This window comes from Piliocolobus tephrosceles, chromosome 7 (genome assembly GCF_002776525.5).
Source record: "Piliocolobus tephrosceles isolate RC106 chromosome 7, ASM277652v3, whole genome shotgun sequence".
Lineage (NCBI taxonomy): Eukaryota > Metazoa > Chordata > Mammalia > Primates > Cercopithecidae > Piliocolobus > Piliocolobus tephrosceles.
This window is the reverse complement of record NC_045440.1, coordinates 47,981,029-48,001,519: the sequence shown is the minus strand read 5'-3', so window position 1 is coordinate 48,001,519 and position 20,491 is coordinate 47,981,029. Positions and strand designations below refer to the sequence as shown.

Here is a 20,491-nt window from a genome sequence, read left to right as displayed (position 1 = left end):
TGTCTTCTGGTGGCACCCTGTACTGCTGCAGAATCCACAAACAAACCAAAAGCTAGAATATTGTAAATGCATATACTTAGATCAGCCAGCCCCTTTTTCCAGGGATCACACTAAAATCCTGTCTAAGCTATCTTTTTAAATTTTTATTGAGTCATAATTCACATACCACATAATTTACCGTTTGTGGATTGACTTGAATCTCACTTTTGAGTGCTTCTTTAGCTTAGCTCACGGGGTTTGGGAATGTGTACACACAATGCATGTGCTGCTGGACACAGTCCCATAACTACACCTTCACCTGCATGACTCAAGGGGTAGCAAAGGAGATTGCCATTATGAGCACAATTCACTTTTTCTTCAAGGCTTCAGTAACCTGAAGTGTCTCTGTCGGCAGGTCGGATTGTTTGTGCTGAACGGACTGTTGTCTTGCTTCAGAAACCCCTTTTGAGTATGGTCTCTGGTGCAAGTTCCTGTGAACTGCCTGATCCAGTGATGCTTGACAGTCTGGACTCTGCCACACCTGTCAACTCCATCTGCAGTGTTCAAGGTAAGCAGCTGTCTCACAGGAATTGGTGTTTATACTTTCTTAACTATTATGCTTTATATTCATTTACTCATTTATTCAACAAGTATTTGTGGAGTGCCCGCCAAGTTCCAGACACTGGATACATAAAGAACAAAAGCAGAAATTGTTATTGGTATCAAACTCAATTCTGCACAGAAGGAGGTGAATCAGATGAACACAGACAGGCCTATCCTCGGGCTCTGAGTGCTCTAGCCACTGATACCTGGGCCCACATCTTAGTGGGGAGCTCAGGGAAGGCTTCCCAAAGACAGGAGCCTCAAGCTGAGCTCTGAAGCATAGATGAGACTACTCAGGTCAGGGATGGAGCAGAAGGAACATTCCTGGGAAGAAAGCAGGACTTCGTAAGGCCACTGGCATGAGAAAGCTGCTGAGCAGGGGTGTCCGGAAAGAGGCAGGACAAGCAGCCAGATGGAGGTGGGACTAAGCTGAGGCTGGTGGTGTCAGGAGTGTGCTTTGTCATTGGTACAGGCAGCCGGTCTGATGTCCTCCCTGCAGAGCAGAGTGAAGGGGCTGGATGGCATTGGGGGCAGCGGTAGAGAAGGAAATCCAAGGGTGGACTTAGGGAAATCGGCAGGTTGAGTGATGAATTGGGCATAGATGGAGGCAGAAGATATATCTGACGACCTCTGAGCTCCTGGCTCAGATGAGGTGACGGTAGTGCTGTTCATTAAGTAGGATGTGGCAGGCAAGGTCAGCTTTAAGGGGACACTCTCAGTTCTGTCAGGAGAGTTTGCATGTTTTGCATACATCTGAGATGTTTCAGCAGCTGGTTAGATATGCGAGTCTGGAGCTGAAAACAGCATTAATATTTTCTCTTTTTTAACTTCATAAAACTTAGTAATAAAAGTCATACATGGCTAGTGGAACTAGTGAAAAATAAATGAAGAGAAAGTTAACAGCCCGCCCTCTGTCCCCGGCTTTCTGCTGCACTGGCGCGTCCAGGAGACACAGCTGCCCACCTTGAGGGGGTGTGCGTGCTTGCAAGTCAGATGATTTACTGCACATTATTCTGCCACTTGCTTCTCTGTAGCAGGGATATCTGTCCAGGTGGGGAGAGAGATCCAACTCAAGATGTTAATAGTTGCATAGCATCCCCTCATATGAATAAACTCTCCCTCCACTCATGGACATCCAGAATCTCTCGTGTTTTTGCAATGATTAAACAAGGCTGTAATAAACGTTCTTGGACATTAATCCTTACTGATTTCTGTAAAGGAGGATTTCAGCGGTTTGGGGTTCATGGAGATTTTAAACAATTTTATGGAGTTATATAACTCAGTAATGCCCTATAATTCACTCCTTTAAAGTGTTTTTAGTATTCACAGAATTGTGCAAACATCACTACAATCTAATTTTAGAACAAAAACCCACACCTATTATCATTCACGCCCCGTTACCACCCACCGTCCCACACCCTAGTCTTAGGAAACCACCAATCTACTATTTGTTTCTATGAAATTTGCCTGTTCTGTTTTTGGGGCGGGAGGGTTGTTTCTGTTTTTGTTTTTGTTTTTTTTTGTTTTGAGATGGAGTCTCTCTCTGTCACCCAGTGACATGCAGTGGCATGATCTCTGCTCACTGCAACCTCCGCCTCCCAGGTTCATGCTGTTCTTCTGCCTCAGCCTCCCGAGTAGCTGGGACTACAGGCGCCCGCCACCATGCCCAGCTAATTTTTTTTTGTATTTTTAGTAGAGACAGGGTTTCACCATGTTAGCCAGGATGGTCTCGATCTCCTGACCTCATGAGCCACCTGCTCCGGCCTCCCAAAGTGCTGGGATTACAGGTGTGAGCCACTGTGCCCAGACAATTACTGCAACTTTTAAGTCCTGAAGTTGGGTGCTGTCAGTTTTCCAACTTTGTTCTTGTTCTTCAATATTGTCTTGGCTATTCTAGGTCATTTTGCCTCTCCATATAAACTTTAGAATCAATTTGTTGATATCCACAAAATAACTTGATGAGATTTTGATTTGGGATAGTGTTGAGTCTGTAGATCAGGTGGGGAAAAACTGACATGTTAATACTAGAGCCTTCTTATCCATGAACATGGAATATCTCTGTATTTATTTATATCTTCTTTGATATCTTTCAGAAGAGTTTTTTAGTTTTCCTCATACAGATCTTATACATACTTTGTTAGATTTATACTGAAGTATTTCATTTGTTTTGTTGCTATTGTAAATAGTATTGTTTTTAATTTCAAATTCCAATCGTTCATTGCATTTCATAGGAAAACAATTAACTTTTTGATATTAACCCTGCAACTTTGCTGTAATCACTTAGTAGTTCCAGTGGTTTTTTGTTGTTTCTTTGGGATTTTCTACATAGAAAACTAAGTCATCTGTGAACAGTTTTCTTTCTTTCTTCTCAATATGTGTACCTTTTATTTTATTTTCTTGTCTTACTGCATTAGCTAGGACTATCAGTACCATGTAGAATAGCAGTAGTGGGAACATCCTTGCCCTGTTCTTAATCTTAAGGGTTAACCATGTACTTTCTCACCATTGATTATGATGTTAACCAGAGGGGTTTTGTTGTTCCATTTGCTGGAGATAGTATCACTTTGGAAGAAAATAATACTAGCTCTCCTTCCCTTCTTTTATTACACTCTTCCTTTCCATCTACCTGCCTTTGCATCTGCACTTTATATTCTTAAGATTGGTAACATTCTGTTGTATAATTATAATTAACCTTTGCACACATTTTCTACAGATTGATTCTCAAAGATGAAAATCAGTCTGCAGCCAATTAAGCCGACTGAGTTCCTTTCCTCATGGGGGCCCAGTGTGCAATGGCTGCAAACAGCAGCTTCCCTGGTAGTGATGCAGCCTGTCTGTTGTATGGGTTGCTCTAAGGGACCTTGGAGACAGACCTTTCAGATGGATGTTCATGTTTCTGACCTTGCACTACCCCAGTGTAGGCTCCAAACAGGCATGCATGGTGCCATTGGAAAGCCCCAGGGCACTGTGGCCAGGGTTCACATTGGCCAAGTTATGTCCGTCCGCACCAAGCTGCAGAACAAGGAGCATGTGATTGAGGCCCTGTGCAGGGCCAAGTTCAAGCTCCCCAGCTGCCAGAAGATCCACATCTCAAAGAAGTGGGCCTTCACCAAGTTCAATGACAATGAATTTGAAGACATGGTGGCTGAGAAGCGGCTCATCCCAGATGGGTCAAGTACGTTCCCAATCGTGGCGCTCTGGACAAGTGGCAGGCCCTGCACTCATGAGGGCTTCCACTGTGCTGCCCCCTCTTAATACTCACCAATAAATTATACTTCCTGTCCACCTAAAAAAAAAAATGCCTTCACTTCAATTACCCCTCTTTCTTACGTACTTTGTCTGTTATTTTAGTTTTATCCTGATTCCCTCAATAAACATTATTAGTATATTTAAAAAAAAAGAAGAAAATCAATAAATGGTATTTATATTATTAGGATGATACAAGTTGAGTATCCCATATCTGAAATGCTTGTAACCAGAAGTGTTTTGGATTTTTTATTGGTTTTTTTCATCCTTTTTTTGAATGGGGTCTTGCTGTGTTGTCCAGGCTGCTCTCAAACTCCTGGGCATATTTTGGTTTTAATGTTTTTGAGACGGGATCGTCCAGGCTGGAGTGCATTGGTGTGATCATAGCTTCCTGTAACCTTGAACTCTTGAGCTAAAAGCAATACTCCCACGTCAGCCTGCCAAGTAGCTAGGACCACTGGGATGGCATGCACCACCATGCCCAGTTGATTTTTGTTGTTGTTGTTGTTGTTGAGACAGAGTTTCACTGTGTTGCCCAGGCTGCTCTCAAACTCCTGACCTCAAGTAATCCCCCAGCCTTGGCCTTCCAAAGTGCTGGGATTACAAGTGTGAGCCATTGTGGCTAGCCACGTGTCTTTATATAAACAACATATAGTTGGTTCTTGTCTTTCGTTCACTCTGATAGTCTCTGTTATTTAATTTGTGTATTGAGACCATTCTCATTTAAAGTGATTATTCATATAACTGAGATAATGTCAACTGTATTTATAACTTTTCTATTTATTGCATGGCTTCTTTTTTTTTTGTCTTCCACTCCCTTTCTAACTATTTTCATTTTTATTGAGCATTATGTTTCCATTTTCTCTTTTCTTTCAAAATATCAATTATACTTTTTTTTTTTTTTTTTTTTGAGACAGAGTCTCGCTCTGTCGCCCAGTCTGGAATGCAATGGCATGATCTCAGCTTACTGCAAGCTCCACCTCCTGGGTTCACACCATTCTCCTGCCTCGGCCTCCCGAGTAGCTGGGACTACAAGCGCCCGCCACCACACCCGGCTAATTTTTTGTATTTTTAGTAGAGACGGGGTTTCACCGTGTTAGCCAGGATGGTCTCTATCTCCTGACCTCGTGATCCAACTGCCTCGGCCTCCCAAAGTGCCGGGATTACAGGCGTGAGCCACCGCACGCAGTCCAATTATACTGATTTTTAAGTTTTTCTAGTGGAGTTTGCAATACACTTTACAGCCAATCAAGTCCACTTTCAAATAACACTGTCCTGCTTCACAGGTAATGCAAGTGCCTTATATCAGAGTGTTCCTGATTTCTTTTTTTTTTTCTTTCCCATCCCTTGTAACACTCCTGTTATGCATTTCACTTACTCAAAAGGTATAATCATTGATTACATTATTATTATTATTTAAATAAACTACTATCTTTTCTATCAATTTAGAATTAGAAATGTAAAAGATTTTATTTTACCTTCATTTATTCCTTCTCTAATACTCTTTCTTTCTCTATATAGATTCAAATTTCTGACATTTCATTTTCCTCATATCTCACCATTTTCACGTACCATTCCCTGTGGGCCTCTTCTGCTTCCAGGCCTACTCTATAGCTGCCCTGCAGGCCCACATATAGGGCTCAAGATTTGTAAACAGACGTATCACAGAGGCAGGGCTGAGTGCTGCCAGATCCTTTAATGAGAACCAGTCAACTAGGCATTAAGAGAAAACAAACCCCCAGCTGCAAAATAACAAAGATTATCCAAGCCTCACATGCAGGAATGCCCATAGCAAGGTAGCAGCTAGGCAGTGACCTGCTCCTACAGAGTCCTCAGCCTGCACACCTGCCAGCCACGGGCCTGCCCACCTCCATCAAATCCAGGCAAGGCTGGAGTCCTTACTGCTGTTTGGCAATAGCAGTTGCCCCCATCTCAGCACCTCAGCTTTGCTCGCTTCTGCCCTGCCCTGGTCCAGAAGGTCTCGGTGATGACATGTCCCCTGCATGGCTCCAAGGGGACCCCTTCACTTCTGCAGAGTTGGTGCTAGGGTTTGGACAGCTCTCTCAACAGCTGAACGAGCTGAGCGTCTGGGTCTCAGATGGCTGAGTACTGAACGTTTTCTCTGAGCAGAGTTTAAAAGGACCCTGAATGTATTCTGAGCATGGAGCAGTCACTCACTAAGAGTTGGCAGCATCCCTCTGTCCATCCAGGCCTCAGTGACAGGGTTGGGGTAGGCACTCACTCCTTGCTAGTGTCACAAGGCCTCCTCGTCTCTGTTCCCCCTGAGTGGCAGCTCTGGGGTGTGCGGAAATGTCTCTCTGCTGTGTCTTCTGGGGTGAAGTCGTTTGGCAGCGCTGGTTTTCCCTTCCTCACTCTGCTCACCACCTCTTTGTCCACCACTTACTAGCGATGGGACCTGGCACAGGACTGCAGGAAGGGATGCAGTAGGCTCACATCTCTGTGGAAAGAGTGGTGAACTCCTGTCTAAACCCAGGCTCCAGCCTCTAAATACAAGACTTGTGAGCCCTGACTTCTTTCCGTCAGGAGATAGGGAGGAAGAGGGTATAGCAGAGTTCAAGTTACTGAAGAAATGTGTGCACCAGGCTGCGGTGAGCGCCAGACCCACCCATCCTGAGGTCCCTTTGAAAGGACCTTTTTAAAAAGATGTGTTCGTAGCTAGCAATACACCCTTCCTAAACCTAATTACAAGACATTTCTGCACATAAGCAAAGTAAAGATGTAATGGCAAACTGCTGGCAAGTTCATGAGTATGGTCTTGGGGATGCAGCCGCTCCTTTCTCCCCTTGCACCTCCTCATGCACCTGCCTGTTGTGAATTAGTCAACACTGCTTTCCAGCTGCGTTATGAGCCTTTATTGACTTTGCTTTTCATCCCTTTGACCCACTTTGACAATGTCATTAGCTAGGGCAGCCTTTTCAAAATCAATATCTATTATTTTCATTTTTTAAAAGCCATTCAAGTATGCATTGCATGAATGCACTTTAATAAACCAAGCCTACTCATTCTCATATTTCTGATTTATCCTCTAAAGGTAATTTTTCTCCCAATGTTTGTTCTAGTGGGGAATTAAATTTTTTGCACCAAGAGTGGAAAGGAAGAGCCTTCTATTTTTCTAGAAACTCAGATTTTACTTTTTCTTGAAACATCTAATTTTGCCACTTTTCAACAAGGACGTCTGCGATTTGCTCGTGTCTCAAGATGATATCTACAGTGCTTCACATCCAAGAAAATCAGACCATCCCAATCCCCAGCAAGCACTGACCAACTGTGCTTGCCCGGCCTCAGCCCTGCCATGGTGTGCAGAGTCCCCATGCTGAGGTCCCATGTGGCCCGCCCTGGTTGCTTTGTGGACCCCCTCACTCCCTTCCTCAGGAAGCTTTCCATGACCCTCTGGGATGCCCAGGGTTGTGTCTCTGACACACGTCTCAGGTGTCTTTTCCATTTGTCAATTTACCATTTATTTCATCTTTTTTTTTTTTTGGCGGGGGGTGGGGGACAGGATCTTGCCCTGTCACCCAGGCTGGAGTGCAGTGGCATAATCACAGCTCAAACACTCGTTACTGTGTTAAGGAGTCTATATACTATTAATGTGCTACAGAAAAAGCACAGACCTAAATATGCAATATGGGGAATGTTTGAGGGACTGAGGGCCAGCTCAGCTGTGGTGATGTAACTACCTATGCATCTGGAAAAATATCCCAACGAAAATACTTCGGTTAGGTGGTAATATGCAGGCAAGTTTTAAAATGTACTTCTTATTGTTATAATTTTTCTTTGTACTTATAATAAGTGGAAATTATAAAAAGCTTAGGAACATATATATAAACTCACAAGTAAGGAAAAAATCACGAGGCCCCTCATGTTGTCCTCTGCGTGTGGAGGAGCAAAGGAGTCGGAGAGGGCAGAGCTGCCTCTGAGGTGGGCTTCCCTTCTCTTGGGCCTAGGCACTGTGGTTGGCGTGGACGAGAGCACTGCTTTCTCATGGCCTGTGTGTGACACGTGTGGCAACGGGAGATTGGAACAGAGGCCGGAAGACAGGTAAGGGGACAGGGGCTGTCCTGAAAGCCCTAGAACCCAAAGGGCACAGAAGCAACCCAGCCCCCAGAACCTGGGCCTTGCTGCCTTAGGTGACTCCCTCGAGAGCTCAAGGGGCAACCTCTGCCTCTGCTGAGTGGCAAGGAAAGAGGCCCCTGGGACCCGGTGGTTTTTCCTTACTGAGATTTCTGCTATTCTTGCAGCTGCTCCTGTTATGAGATAGAAGTGCTGGGTTTTGTCCCCACCTCCTTTATTATCAGTCAGGAGAATTAAAAAAACAGGATAAACATGAATAAGTGAGAAAAACTTGGTGATTATATAGCCTGGTTTTTGTGAAAGGTGCAGATGTTTACAGAGACCACGTTTACAGTGAGCAGCTACTGGACAGATGTCCTTACCCACCGCATTGTGCTGCCCTCCCTCAGGGTCTGGGCCAGTGTCAGTGCAGTGCAGTCCATCCCTGTGAAGTCAGTCCTCCGGCCTCCCAAGTGCAGTGTCATGTGACAGAAAGGGACAGGCTCATTACTTTTCTGCTCCTTAAAAAACGAAGAAGTGGCCAGGTACAGTGGCTCACGCCTGTAATCCCAGCACTTTGGGAGGCCAAGGCGGATCATGAGGTCAGGAGATCGAGACCATCCTGGCTAACACAGTGAAACCCCGTCTCTACTAAAAATACAAAAAATTAGCTGAGCGTGGTGGCGGGCGCCTGTAGTCCCAGCTACTCAGGAGGCTGAGGCAGGAGAATGGCATGAACCTGGGACAAGGAGCTTACAGTGAGCTGAGATTGCACCACTGCACTCCAGCCTGGGCGACAGGGTGAGACTCTGTCTCAAAAAAAAAAAAAGCAAAGACGCTGGGCACGGTGGCTCACGTCTGTAATCCCAGCACTTTGGGAGGCTGAGGCAGGCGGATCACGAGGTCAGGAGATCCAGACCATCCTAGCCAACATGGCAAAACCCAGTGTCTACTAAAAATACAAAAATTAGCTGGGCGTGGTGGCGTGTGCCCGTAATCCCAGCTGCTCGGGAGGCTGAGGCAGAAGAATCTCTTGAACCAGGGAGTCAGAGGTTGCAGTGAGCTGAGATCGCACCACTGCACTCCAGCCTGGTGACAGAGTGAGACTCTGTCTCAAAAAAAAAAAAAAGAAAAAAATAAACAAAGATTGGCCAGGTACAGTGGCTCACGCCTGTAATCCCAGTACTGTGGGTGAGGGGATCAGGTGGATCACTTGAGGTCAGGAGTTCGAGACCAGCCTGGCCAAGATGGTGAAACCTCATCTCTACTATTAATTTTAAAAATACAAAAATTAGCCAGGCATGATGGCACACACCTGTAGTCCCAGCTACTCTGGAGGCGGAAGTGGGAGAATCTCTTGAGCCAGGGGGAGGTGGAGGTTGCAGTGAGCTGAGATCATGCCACTGCACTCCAACCTGGGTGACAGAGCGAGAGCGAGACTCCATCTCAAAACAAAACAAAGCAAAGAGCAAATGTCTCCTTGGCATGCCTGGGCTGGTGGCCTTACACAAGCCATCACTGGACCGTGTGGAAGAGATGAGTGCATGTGCAGGCATGCATGGTAGCACAAAACAGTTACTGTGCTGGCAGCTGAGAGCCGACTTTCTCTCCCAGGCCAGGGGGCAGCCTGACACCTGGCCTTCCAGGCCCTGACTTCCCTTCCTGGGAGGCTCAGCATCCCCTCCTCTGCTCCCCTCATCGGCCTCTAGCCAGTGCTACTCGAAGCTAATGTCCATCCCTTGGACAGGCTGAGTCCGGGCAGCTGCAGTCCTGTCTCAGAAACTTGCTTCTGAGAGTAAAGCCCCGTTTTGTATCTCAGCAGACACTCACGTTTAGGAAAATGTCTCCCACTGGAGCTTTCCTGACTTGTGCCTCCCGGGGCCTTGTCTTTCCTTGGCTTTTCATGTACCAGAGGCGCCTTTTCCTGTGGGGACTGCTCCCGGGTGGTCACATCTCCTATTCTCAAGAGGCACCTGCAGGTCTTCCTGGACTGCCGCTCAAGACCCCAGTGCAGGGTGAAGGTCAAGGTAGGAACCAGGCCAGAGCACGCACTCACTCCTAGCTCACTCCAACATAGGGAAGGTGAGACCGAGCTGAAACAGGTGCACGTCCTCCTCACACCTGCAGAGGCGCTGGGACTCGGCTGGGATGGGTTGCATCTGGAGCTCCCTCTAGGTCCTAGGAGCTTCCCTTGGAAAGGTGGGAGGATGCATCCTGTGTGAACACAGTCTCTCCATGTTAAAACACATCTTTGATCTAAGACTGTGAGACTGAAGCTCTGAAGACAGGTGGTTTGGAGGTAACATGTTAATTTTTGGGAATGAGTGATTTAACTTGAGCACTTACTGTACTGGAAGAAGTTTAACCCAGCCCTGCTTCTGCTCTTGCAGCTGTTGCAGCGCAGCATTTCCTCCCTGCTGAGGTTTGCCGCCGGTGAAGATGGGGTAAGTGTAGGGGGCCCAGCCCAGGGGGCCCCACACTCGGTAGCCTGCATGAGCAACTCATCCCCAGAGGAAGCCCCCACTCCCAAATGTGTTCCATTACAACCCATCCCACTAGCAAGTGGTATAGATACTCGAGAGTGAAATGCAGATACGTCTGCCATTCAGGCTGATGGGTTCCTTTCCTCTGTGGAAATGAGGTTATTTTGGATCATCCTTGAGGTAGATGCAGGAAGCTGTCCCCTGGCTTTTTGTTTTGTTTTGGTTTTCGTTGTTTGTTCATTTGTTTTGAGACAGAGTCGCATTCTGTGTCCAGGCTAGAGCACAGTGACATGATCTCGGCTCACTGCAACCTCTGCCTCCCAGGTTCAAGTGATTCTCCTGCTTCACCCTCCCGAGTAGCTGAGACTACAGGCATGAGCCACAACTCCCAGCTAATTTTTGTATTTTTAGTAGAGATTGGGTTTCACCATGCTGGCCAGTCTGGTCTGGAACTCTTGACCTCAGGTGACCCTCCCGCCTTGGGCTTCCAAAGTGATGGGATTACAGGCATGAGCATGAGCCACTGCACCGACCCTGTCCCCTGGCTTTGATTACAGAAGCACATTCTTGAGGTTGGAGTCCTACTGCCAAGGTGTCATGTTAATAGGATGGAATTCCCCAAGATGCTTTTTTTTTTCTTTCTTTCTTTTTTTAAACACTGGGTATTCCAGACTCTGAATAACCGGCAATGTGACTGTCCTGCCCTGAGAGTCACTGTGGTGAAGCTTAGTAAAGCAGGGTGGCTTCTCCAAGAAAAGCCACCTAAATATATAATTGATGGGCCAAAGAGTTTCTGCTGTGTGAAATATGAACCTCATAAATGAGACATGTGTCCTGGAGATGCCACCTGTGTCATATCAAAGCCATTTAAAAGCACCACAAGTGGCTCATGGAATAGCCACAGAAAGGGACCAGCCACTCAGTGGCCCCAGGGCACAGCCCCAGTTCACAAGAGACATCTGGAACCAGAGTGGGCTCCACATCCAGGGAGCTGACTTGGGCCACACTGGAAGGGTGTGTGGTGACTGGGGAGGCCAGTCGTGCCTGGAGCTCTGTGGTCAAATAGGGGTCTTTGTCTAATGGGTCCCCACGGCCAGAGTCTAGCCAGAATACTTTTTTTATTTTTTTTAGGCAGAGTCTTACTCTGTCATCCAGGCTGGAGTGCAGTGACACAACCATAAGCTCACTACAGCCTCGAACTCCTGGGCTCAAACGATCCCCCCGCCTCAGCCTCCCAAGTATCCAACCCAAATTTGTGGTGACTTGACCTATCCTATGGAGACTCCTCTCTGCCCCACTACCCCTGCCACCCTCTCACCCACTGCACCTCAGGAGGGGCCAGAAGCCCCATGAGGTAGAGCAGCAGTTTGTCCTCTCTCATCTAAACCATGTCTATCAGAGTTGGATTAAATTGGATGGATAAGTCTGTGAGCGGGATCTTTGAGGATCACAAGTGACTACACACTAGAATCACCTGCGTGCTCTAAAGAGTTTCTGCTCTTCGGCTGGACATGGTGGCTCATGCCTGTAATCCCAGCACTTTGAGAGGCCGAGGCGGGCAGATCACCTGAGGTCAGGAATTCGAGACCAGCCTGGCCAACATGGTGAAACCACATCTCTATTAAAAATACAAAAAAATTAGCTGGGGGAGGTGGTGCTCATCTGTAACCCCAGCTACTTGGTTGGGAGGCTAAGGCAGGAAAATCACTGGAACTGGGGAGGTAGAGGTTGCAGTGAGCCGAGATTGTGCCATACTCCAGCCTAGGCGACAGAGCAAGACTCCAACTCAAAATAAAAAAAAAAAACAGTTTCTGCTCCTTCCTGGCACAACACCCACCAGCTTTAAAGCTCCTCAGTGTCCCCGAGCTCCAGCACACAGGGATTGATGCTGAGGCTGGACTGTGGAGGCTCATCAGCAAGTGTTCCCCAGTGGTACAAAAGGTGAGTCATCACCACGGGCCAGGAACTGAGCCTACTGCATTCTCACGTTTCCCCCTTCAACCTCCCAATGTCCCAGCAAGGTAGTGCCCATATTTCCCTGCTAGGGGGATGAGTGCAGTGCCCAAGGCAAAGACATTCCACAGAGGGAAAGTCATTGTTGCCCCACAGAGTGACCACCTGCAGAGCTGGGAGCCAGCCCAAGGGGCATAATGGGGAACAGCACATGTGCTTTTCTGTCCTTAAGGAAGTTTAAGTGTATAGCAGGCAACCGACCACACAGCGGTGCCTGTCGGCCAATTCCTTGTCTCCTTGTCTGAGTCCTGTGGGGAGGGAGGAAGAAAGGAGGAGGCAGTGCCCAGAAAGGGGGGAACTGCCCACAGCTGACCGGGTAGAAGTTTCCAACTAGGGGGGTTTGAGTAGGTGCTAAAGATGGCAGATCTGAGTTTTCAGGGAACGCATCTTGATGGAGAATGTTGGGAGAAAGCATTTGAAATGCGCGTTTGAGAACGCATGACAAAATGAACCAAAACCCACAACCTCAACAGATTGAACCAACAACACCTGGGCATGGCACACAGCTCTCCAGCTGCTCCATGCTACTCAGAAGGGCGGGGCAGTGCTGTGGCAGCAGCTGCCTGCTGGGCGTAGCTGGTCACCACCCAGGAAGCCTCCAGCAATGGACAGTGCTTGACACCCCTTCCGATCCCCACCCCTCTTTAGAGATCCAGAGACCAGGAACCCTGGCAGAAATCTTCCTTCCTTCACTTGGTTTCCTTCTGGCTAAGGCGCTTGTTCCTCCTATACATTTAACTTGTCAACTAGAATATTCCCATAGGTAAAAGCCCTGCTTATAAAGAGCTCAAAGGTGTGTGTACCTGAGTGCACGTGTGTGCACGTTCTGCAGTGTGTGTGCTTCAGAGCACTTTTGCCCATGCCCATGTGCATATGTGTCCACTTGACTATGCTGTGTATGCACATTTGCTTGACATATGCGTACATGTGTGTATGTGTATGTGCATGCATTGGGTGAGAGCCAGAGGGTGGCAGCGGCCTTAATATCACCTTTTTGGGTGCTCTGGTTTCAGGGCTAATACCAGTGGACTGTGGGGTAAGTTCCAAGCCTGGAAGTAGACAACTTAGGCGGCTCTTTACCCCATGCCCAGCTCTACTCACAGTGGCTGATCAGGTCTTTACTGCAGATCTGGAAAGAAGCTGATAGAAGATAGGTGCCAGAGAGGCCTAGGTAGAGACATTAGCTGAGAGATACCCAGTATGGATTCTGTCAGTTTTCTGGGTGAGCATGCACATTCACCAAAATTCAGAGAATCAAATTGGGGCTTTCCACAAGATCAGTGACTCCATTCCCTGGGGCAAATGTACTGTTTCGGTTAAGATATGTGAGTGTTAAGCTTTATGCCTGTACTGTAATGTGTTCAAGCTGCAGATGTGAAAACAATAGGATTGTCTGTAGTTGTGCATCTCATTTCTCAATAGTAACATTATTGTGACATGGAACTTGAAGTTTGTTTCCTTAGCTTTCAGAAAAGGAAAAGTTAAAGGAACATATATAGTGACTTTTTAAGAGAGAGCACATTTTACACCTGTGCAGACGCACATTCATATGAATAGTGCTTGGGAGTCTGCTGATATGGTTGTTTAACACTCTCCATGTTAATTTCTCCCACACAAAAAAGATTTATTACTTGGGCACAGTGGCTGACACCTGTAATCCCAGCACTTTGGGAGGCCCAGTTGGGCATATCACCTGAGGTCAGGAGTTTGAGACCAGCCTGGCCAACATGGTGAAAACCCATCTCTCTTAAAAATATAAAAATTAGCCAGCATGGTGGTGTGCGCCTATAATCCCAGCTACGTGGAAGGCTGAGGCAGGAGAATTGCTTGAACCCAGGAGGCAGAGGTTGCAGTGAGCAGAGCTCACACCACTCCATTCCAGCCTGGGTGACAGAGCAAGACTCAGTCTCAAAAAAAATAATAATACAAAATTTTAAACTCCATTTACAGATAATATAGCCAAACCTAACATTTTACAAATAAATGATTTTTTGCTGGCTTTTTCCAAGTCAGAGTTGTGTACTTTTACTCCAGAAGACCACAGGGTCATCTGTTTCACACTTGCACAAACATGCAAGACTAACTGAAACTGTAAGATGACAGAAGGATGTCCAGCATGCCACCTCCACCCTCCCTCCCCGTGCGGTGACCCCCTGCTTCTGCTTCTGTACCCATTGGTGTCACCGCCAGTCCAGCAGCCTGGAGAGTCTGTCCTGCTCACTGCCATCTCTTCAGTGACGGGCCCACATGAGCTCGTAATAAACCCCTCAATAACACCTTTTTGGGTGCACTGGTTTCAGGGCCAACACCAGTGGACTGTGGGGTAACTTCCAAGCCTGGAAGTAGACAACTTAGGAGGCTCTTTACCCCATGCCCAGCTCTACTCACAGTGGCTGGGAGCGAGCAAGCAGCTGCACTTGCCATCCATGCCACCTCAGAGCCCTTGGGAAGGCCTCAGCTTCCATCGCCAAGTTCTGTCTCTTCACCTGTCTTGACCAGTAACACCCACTTCCCCCACCATTACATTAAACCATTCTGTTGACTTTATTCTTTTTCACCAAGGAAGCCAAAATTCTTGACAAAACACAGTGAATAGGCATCATACCTATCTTACAAATGGGAAAATAAAAGTCCCCCCACGAGTTGGCATCAGTAGCGTTCACATCCCAGACTGATCCTGACATTTATTTTTGCAAAACAAACCATCTCAAAACTTGGTGGCATCAATATTCATTCTGTGCACAGAACTCTTGTTTGGACAGGGCTCCATCAGGATAGCTCCCCTTGGCTCCACTGGGCATTAGCGCCCAAGGTTGACAGGAGTCACAGAAGGCTCCTATGTCCAGGCTGCAGCTCTGGCTGGACTCCCTCACAGCATGTGTGTGGATCCCAAGGGCCAGCTGGAAGCTGGGCACCTTTCCTAACCAAGCATGGAACATCACTTGGTGTCCCTTCCACTGCACTCTGTTCATGAGAAGCCAGACACTGAAGCCAGCTCAAACTCAGGGAAAGGCAGTGAGACACGCACTTTTGAAGGGAAGGGCACCAAGGAGCCACACTCTGCCTGCTTTGGCCACATTGTCTGGCTTCTCCAGCCTCAGTCTCTTTGGCCATGACACCATAATGATGGGAGGGATAAGTTAATAGACACCAAACAGAACTGCTGTAGCAACTGACGAGTGCCTTGCACAGAGGAGGGGTGTGGGGTGCCCGTGATATTACACTGCAAATGGCGTTTCCTTCTAGGGCTTTAATCTCCCAGAAAGACAGAGCTGCAATATCTCAGTGCTTTTGAGGCTTTATTTTCAACCCTACCCGCAGCGGCATTCTGCAGCTTCATCTATAATGGGGTGCACCACACCCTCTCAGCTTCGTCAGGGATGGGGGCCAAGGACTCCCTGTACCTGTCTTATCTGGAGATGAAACTCACCTGGGACTAACCAAAAAGAATTTGAAGAAAAAGCGAAGTCTCATTACAAAAACACAGAGGATTTTAGCCCAGTTTAACTCTAGAAGAAATGGGATCCTATTAAGGAAGGAAGTTTAGGGCAAAGCACCAGGAAATCCCTTGACCGGAAGTGTTGCTAGATTGAGGAAGTGTCCTAAAGGAAGTGGGAGACAGCTGTGGGCACTGTGTGCCCAGCCGTGGCCTTCCCAGCAGAGCCTGTGTGCATCATGTCCCACCCAAGTAAAAATAGAATTCATTTACCAAAATGGGGTAGTTCCTTCACTTGCTAAAATAAATGGATATATATATATGTAATAGCTCTTCATTTGTTTCTCTTTCCTACCACTGTTCTCAGCCATTTGAGGCGTGGAAGGTTGTGGACTGGGGAAAGGGCATTCCCACTGTGGCTCTCTGGTTTTCCGTGTTGTTGGGAACAGTATGTCCCAGGCTGTTTGCTTTAACCAGCGTGCCTTTTATCACTGTAGAGCTACGAAGTGAAGAGTGTCCTGGGAAAGGAGGTGGGGTTGTTAAATTGTTTCGTCCAGTCCGTAACCGCCCACCCGACCAGCTGCATTGGATTGGAGGAAATCGAGCTTCTGAGTGCAGGAGGGGCCTCTGCAGAACACTAGGAGTTGCCGCAGGATCTGTGAACTTTGCAATGTGGCTGCAAGGGAGGTGGTGGTGGTGGTGATTTGGGGTAGTTACTTGTTAACTATGGACACAGTGAATGTAGTTTCCGATCTTGAAACGTATTTTTCTGGGGAAATGTTAAGATATAGTTTTGTGAACTGTAAATCAAAATACCTTTTTCTACAGTTTTATCTGTTTTTTCCTGCAAATTTAGGAACATATTTACTCTTGTTTTCACGTTGAATCTTAAGCTTAAGCTCTTCATTTGGTATTTAGGCAATATATGAGAAGAAAAAATTTTGTTCATTTGTAATTTTAACAAGTTGAACATTTTACCAGGATTGAGCATGTTTTTCTTAGTTATTTGTTTTAACATTCCCCCAAAGAATACCCTGCAAAGCGTAAACCTTTGCCACATACTATATTACTGTTCTATTACAATAAAATGTCAAACTTAAGCACTTTGCAGTTCACTACTTTTTGGAAAATGTTCTAGGGAACTGTATCAGAGGTGAAACTGTTACCCATAAAGTGTAGCTCTCTGAACCGGTCTGATCGTCGCTCTGCTGAATGGTGGTGGAGATAGCTGGCTCCACCACACACCTGTTTAATCAGGCTGGGTAATGTGCACGGAGAGCAAAGATCACAGACTAAGGAACAGTCCGTTATCATTTGCTTTGCTGGCAGAGATTTAAACCAAGAATTAATCATGTTTGGACACTATATTTTGTTGCCTCCCTCATAGAAATATAATCATGACAGGCTATGGTTAATAAGAAACACGTAGCAGCCTACGACCAAGAAATGGTGCCTGATACCAAGTGTTCCTGGGGTAAAGGCAGAAGGCTTTTTTAAAATTAAATCTTAAAACATTGCAATTACAGGCAAGACAGCTGGTCTTAAAAGCAGTTTTTTGACTGCCCTTTTAATCCACTACATGACTATTCCGGCTTTTCTGGAGCACTTTTGAAAATCTTGACTGTCCACAAGACTGAGGAAAATGAAAGCAAAGTCCCGGGAAAGTGGGAGATGATTCAGCCGGGCTTCTGCCCCTCGCCCTTCCAGCAGCCTCTACAGTTAGGGAGCTCTTGGACTGTTCTTAGCAGGGGCCCCCCAAACAGCCAACCCTTCCCCACCTCTTGGGGAGCGCACCTTCTGCTGGAAAACTGCTAGCTTACCTGAGCTCAGCCGTGCTCCACCGAGCTTAAGCAAGTTAAATAAGACTAGGAGGGAGCCTTTAGGGCGTTTCAAAAGCGACACAGACCCTCTCTCCTGAGCAGCTCAGGCCTACTCCCCATCCCCCCGCCCGCCCACACACACACCTGGCGCCCGGGCTCCCTGGTGCTCGCTGGCTGCGGGTCCGGAACGCACCCTTCCCCAGCCGGGTCCTGCGCCACCAGCGGGCGGGCGGCAGTCACTGCGAATATAGGAAGCAGGGGCGGTTTCAAATGCTGCTTTATTCTTACGAATACTGTAAAAATTAATATAAAAAAGTGAGCATGCTCAGTCTTTTCCTCTTATCTACAATACAAAGGGTTGGTCTGAAAAGTCTGGTTTTTTCTTTTTACAAATGTACCTTAGCTGCATCAACAGGAGTAAGATGTAGAAAAAGCTACCATTACAAAAATAATTTAAGGGAAAATAAACACGTTTAGCTTCTCTCGCAGTTCAGTGGTGGTATAAGTCCAGGCTGTAGCTTCTTTGCGCTCCTATGTCCCAAGAAACTGCAGCGGGTGCCCGGTGGCTCTGGCTGCGCCCGGGCAGGGCGCGCTCCGCTCCGGGCCGTCGAGTCTGAGGTATGGGTCGTTGCTGAGTCTCTCCCGCCCCGGCCGCGAGTTACCGGCAGTCTGCGGTCCCGGCAGCCGGCAGGAAGGGCGGGCTGGGCAGCTGCTTGAAGAACTGCCGGAGGCCGGCCAGGTCCCGCGTGAGCTGCTCCACGCGCTGGTGCAGCTTCTCGTTCTCGGCGGACAGCTCCACCAGCTTCTGCTGCATCTCCTGGTTGCGCCGCTTGGCCTTGTCGCGGCTCTTGCGCACCGCGATGTTGTTGCGCTCGCGCCGCTGCCGGTACTCGGGGCTGCCGCGGTCCGGGCCCCTCTTGCCGGCGCTCTTCTCCCGGGCCGGGCCGGGCGCGGGGGTCGGCCCGGGACTGCTGCGCGGCGGCTCCGGCGACGTGGGCGGTGTGGGCTGCCCTGCGGCCGCCAGGCTCACCACGGTCTGTGCGCACGCGGCCACCTGCGCGGGCAGCAGCGAGCCGGGCGCGTCGCCGTCGCCCCAATCGGGCTCGCGCTTGAGCGGGCGCGGAGCGGCGGGGCCAGGGCCCAAGGGGCGCGCGGGGCCGCCGGGCAGAAGCTCCAGGGGCCCCGCGCCGCCCGCCTTGTGATTGCTGTTGAAGAGGTCGGCGAATAGCTCGTCGTGGCACAGCTCCAGGGTGGGCACGGCGGCCATGGAGTCGATGTAGGCGCTGAAGTCGATGGCGCTCTCGTCGTCGTACATGGCGGGGGCGGCGGCCCCTGGCTCGCCTAGGGCCCCCGGCTCGGCCCCGCGACCCAGCTTGCCCGCTCGGCCCGGCTCGTAGAAGGGCGCAGGCTCCGCAGGCCAGGGCGCGCCGCGCGCCGGGCCGTCCAGGCTGAAGAGCGCGGCGCTCATGGCGGCGTCGAGCCGGGCTCTGCGTCCAAGAGCGGCTGTCACCCCCCTGGGCCCAGCCCCGCCGCCTTTTCTAGCCCCGGCTGACGTGCACGCCCCGCCCCGGCACCGCGGGGGCGCCCCAGGGCCGAGGGGGAAGGGGCGGGGGCGCCCTGGGAGCCCCCCGGAGCTGTCCCGAGCCTTCCGGGGCACGTCCTGTCTCTGCTCCTCCCCTGGACCCCCTCCCGGACCCGGGGGACCCCCAGGCGCGTTGCAGTAGGGTATGCGCGCTAGTGCCCCCTCCCCGGCCCGGGCCGGCCCGCGCTGCGCTGCTGGGAATGACACTCCCTCTGCCCGCACTCCAGGGCCTTCTCTCCTTCCTGTTTGTGGGCTTGGAACCTCCTCGCTCCTAGGGGCTGGAAGTGAAATCAAAACCAGGACTTGGCCACGGCAAGCGCGCCGCAGGCCGGCTCCTGTCGCCGGAGGGCGGGGGGGGGGGGACACGTGGGAGAGGACCTGCGCGTTCAGGGACGCCCCCCGACCGTGGGCACGCGTGTGAGACCCTCGCCCCGCGCCTCCACCGTGGGACCAGATGCGGGAAGAGGCGCGGGGGACGGGACGTGGGGACACCAACAGCCTCGTCATGAGGTCCCCAGGCGGCGGCCTGGTAGGCGGGGAGGGCTGCTCGCACCGCACTCAGGCGCCTCGGGGAATGCGGGACGGTTCTCGCTGCTCTCCTCGGAGGTCCCGGGTCCGGCCGGCCCTGGGGGTCGAGGCCCAGCGACGCGGCTGCTGCGTCCTGGCCGAAAGGGCGGCGCGACCCCTTCGCCAAAAGCAGAGCAGATGGGGGAGACGCAGTCACGACATCGTGTCCTCCGCCGGCCCCTCGAGGTGCGGGCCCTCCCGCCGCACGCCACTCCCCAACCCCGCAGAGCCCAGCGCCCCCCCGCCAGCTCCCGCGCCCGCGTCTTTTCCAGGTCTACGGAAGCAGTGCCATCGTGTGGCGGTATCTTGCGTTAGACCTGTTTTTAGTTCCAGGCTCTTTCCCTGTTAAATATTCCAAAAAAGTGCCTTGAACCTAAAGCAGTTGGATCCCTTTTGGGAGACAGGTAAGATATCTACCAGTAGTTATAGCAGGGTGCAGATGGGCCTTGGCTGATGATGGGGTTACATCCCGGTAGACCCATAGCACACTGAAAATATCTTAAGTAAGGATGGTCTTTGTCATGTGTCCTGCAATTTGAGGCAGGCATTTCTGGTCAGACCCATTTATTATTTTAAATTTAAAATATAGGTGTTTTCAGCCGGGCGCAGTGGCTCATGCCTGTAATCCCAGCACTTTGGGAAGCTGAGGTGGGCGGATCACTTGAGGTCAGGAGTTTGAAACGAGCCTGGC

At 49.4% G+C, this 20,491-nt stretch overlaps 2 protein-coding genes and 1 non-coding gene across 13 annotated transcripts in view; 2 read left to right on the top strand and 1 right to left on the bottom strand.

Annotated features, from left to right (window-relative positions):
- Positions 1–17,019, top strand: part of SPIDR (scaffold protein involved in DNA repair) — a 456,553-nt gene extending 439,534 nt beyond the window's left edge. For 4 of the 11 annotated variants that reach the window (XM_023190576.2, XM_023190584.3, XM_023190585.3 and 1 more), the window contains 5 exons: positions 395–547; positions 7,794–7,887; positions 9,812–9,926; positions 10,290–10,343; positions 16,329–17,019. In XM_023190576.2, the coding sequence (XP_023046344.1) occupies positions 395–547; positions 7,794–7,887; positions 9,812–9,926; positions 10,290–10,343; positions 16,329–16,472 (560 nt within the window). In that variant the 3' untranslated portion in view covers positions 16,473–17,019. Of the gene's footprint in view, positions 1–394; positions 548–7,793; positions 7,888–9,811; positions 9,927–10,289; positions 10,344–10,656; positions 10,707–16,328 lie in introns of those variants that run through there. The other 7 variants (XM_023190577.1, XM_023190578.2, XM_023190582.1 and 4 more) reach the window with 4 other exon arrangements.
- On the top strand, positions 3,322–3,455 carry LOC113225149. The gene has a single exon (XR_003309777.1). It is a non-coding gene; the product is annotated as a small nucleolar RNA SNORA70 (small nucleolar RNA).
- An 892-nt stretch (positions 17,020–17,911) lies between the features above and the next one.
- On the bottom strand, positions 17,912–19,526 carry CEBPD (CCAAT enhancer binding protein delta). The gene has a single exon (XM_023190586.2). It carries the CDS (start codon positions 19,117–19,119, stop codon positions 18,310–18,312), a length of 810 nt encoding a protein of 269 aa, XP_023046354.1. The 5' UTR covers positions 19,120–19,526; the 3' UTR covers positions 17,912–18,309.
- Positions 19,527–20,491: the final 965 nt, after the last annotated feature.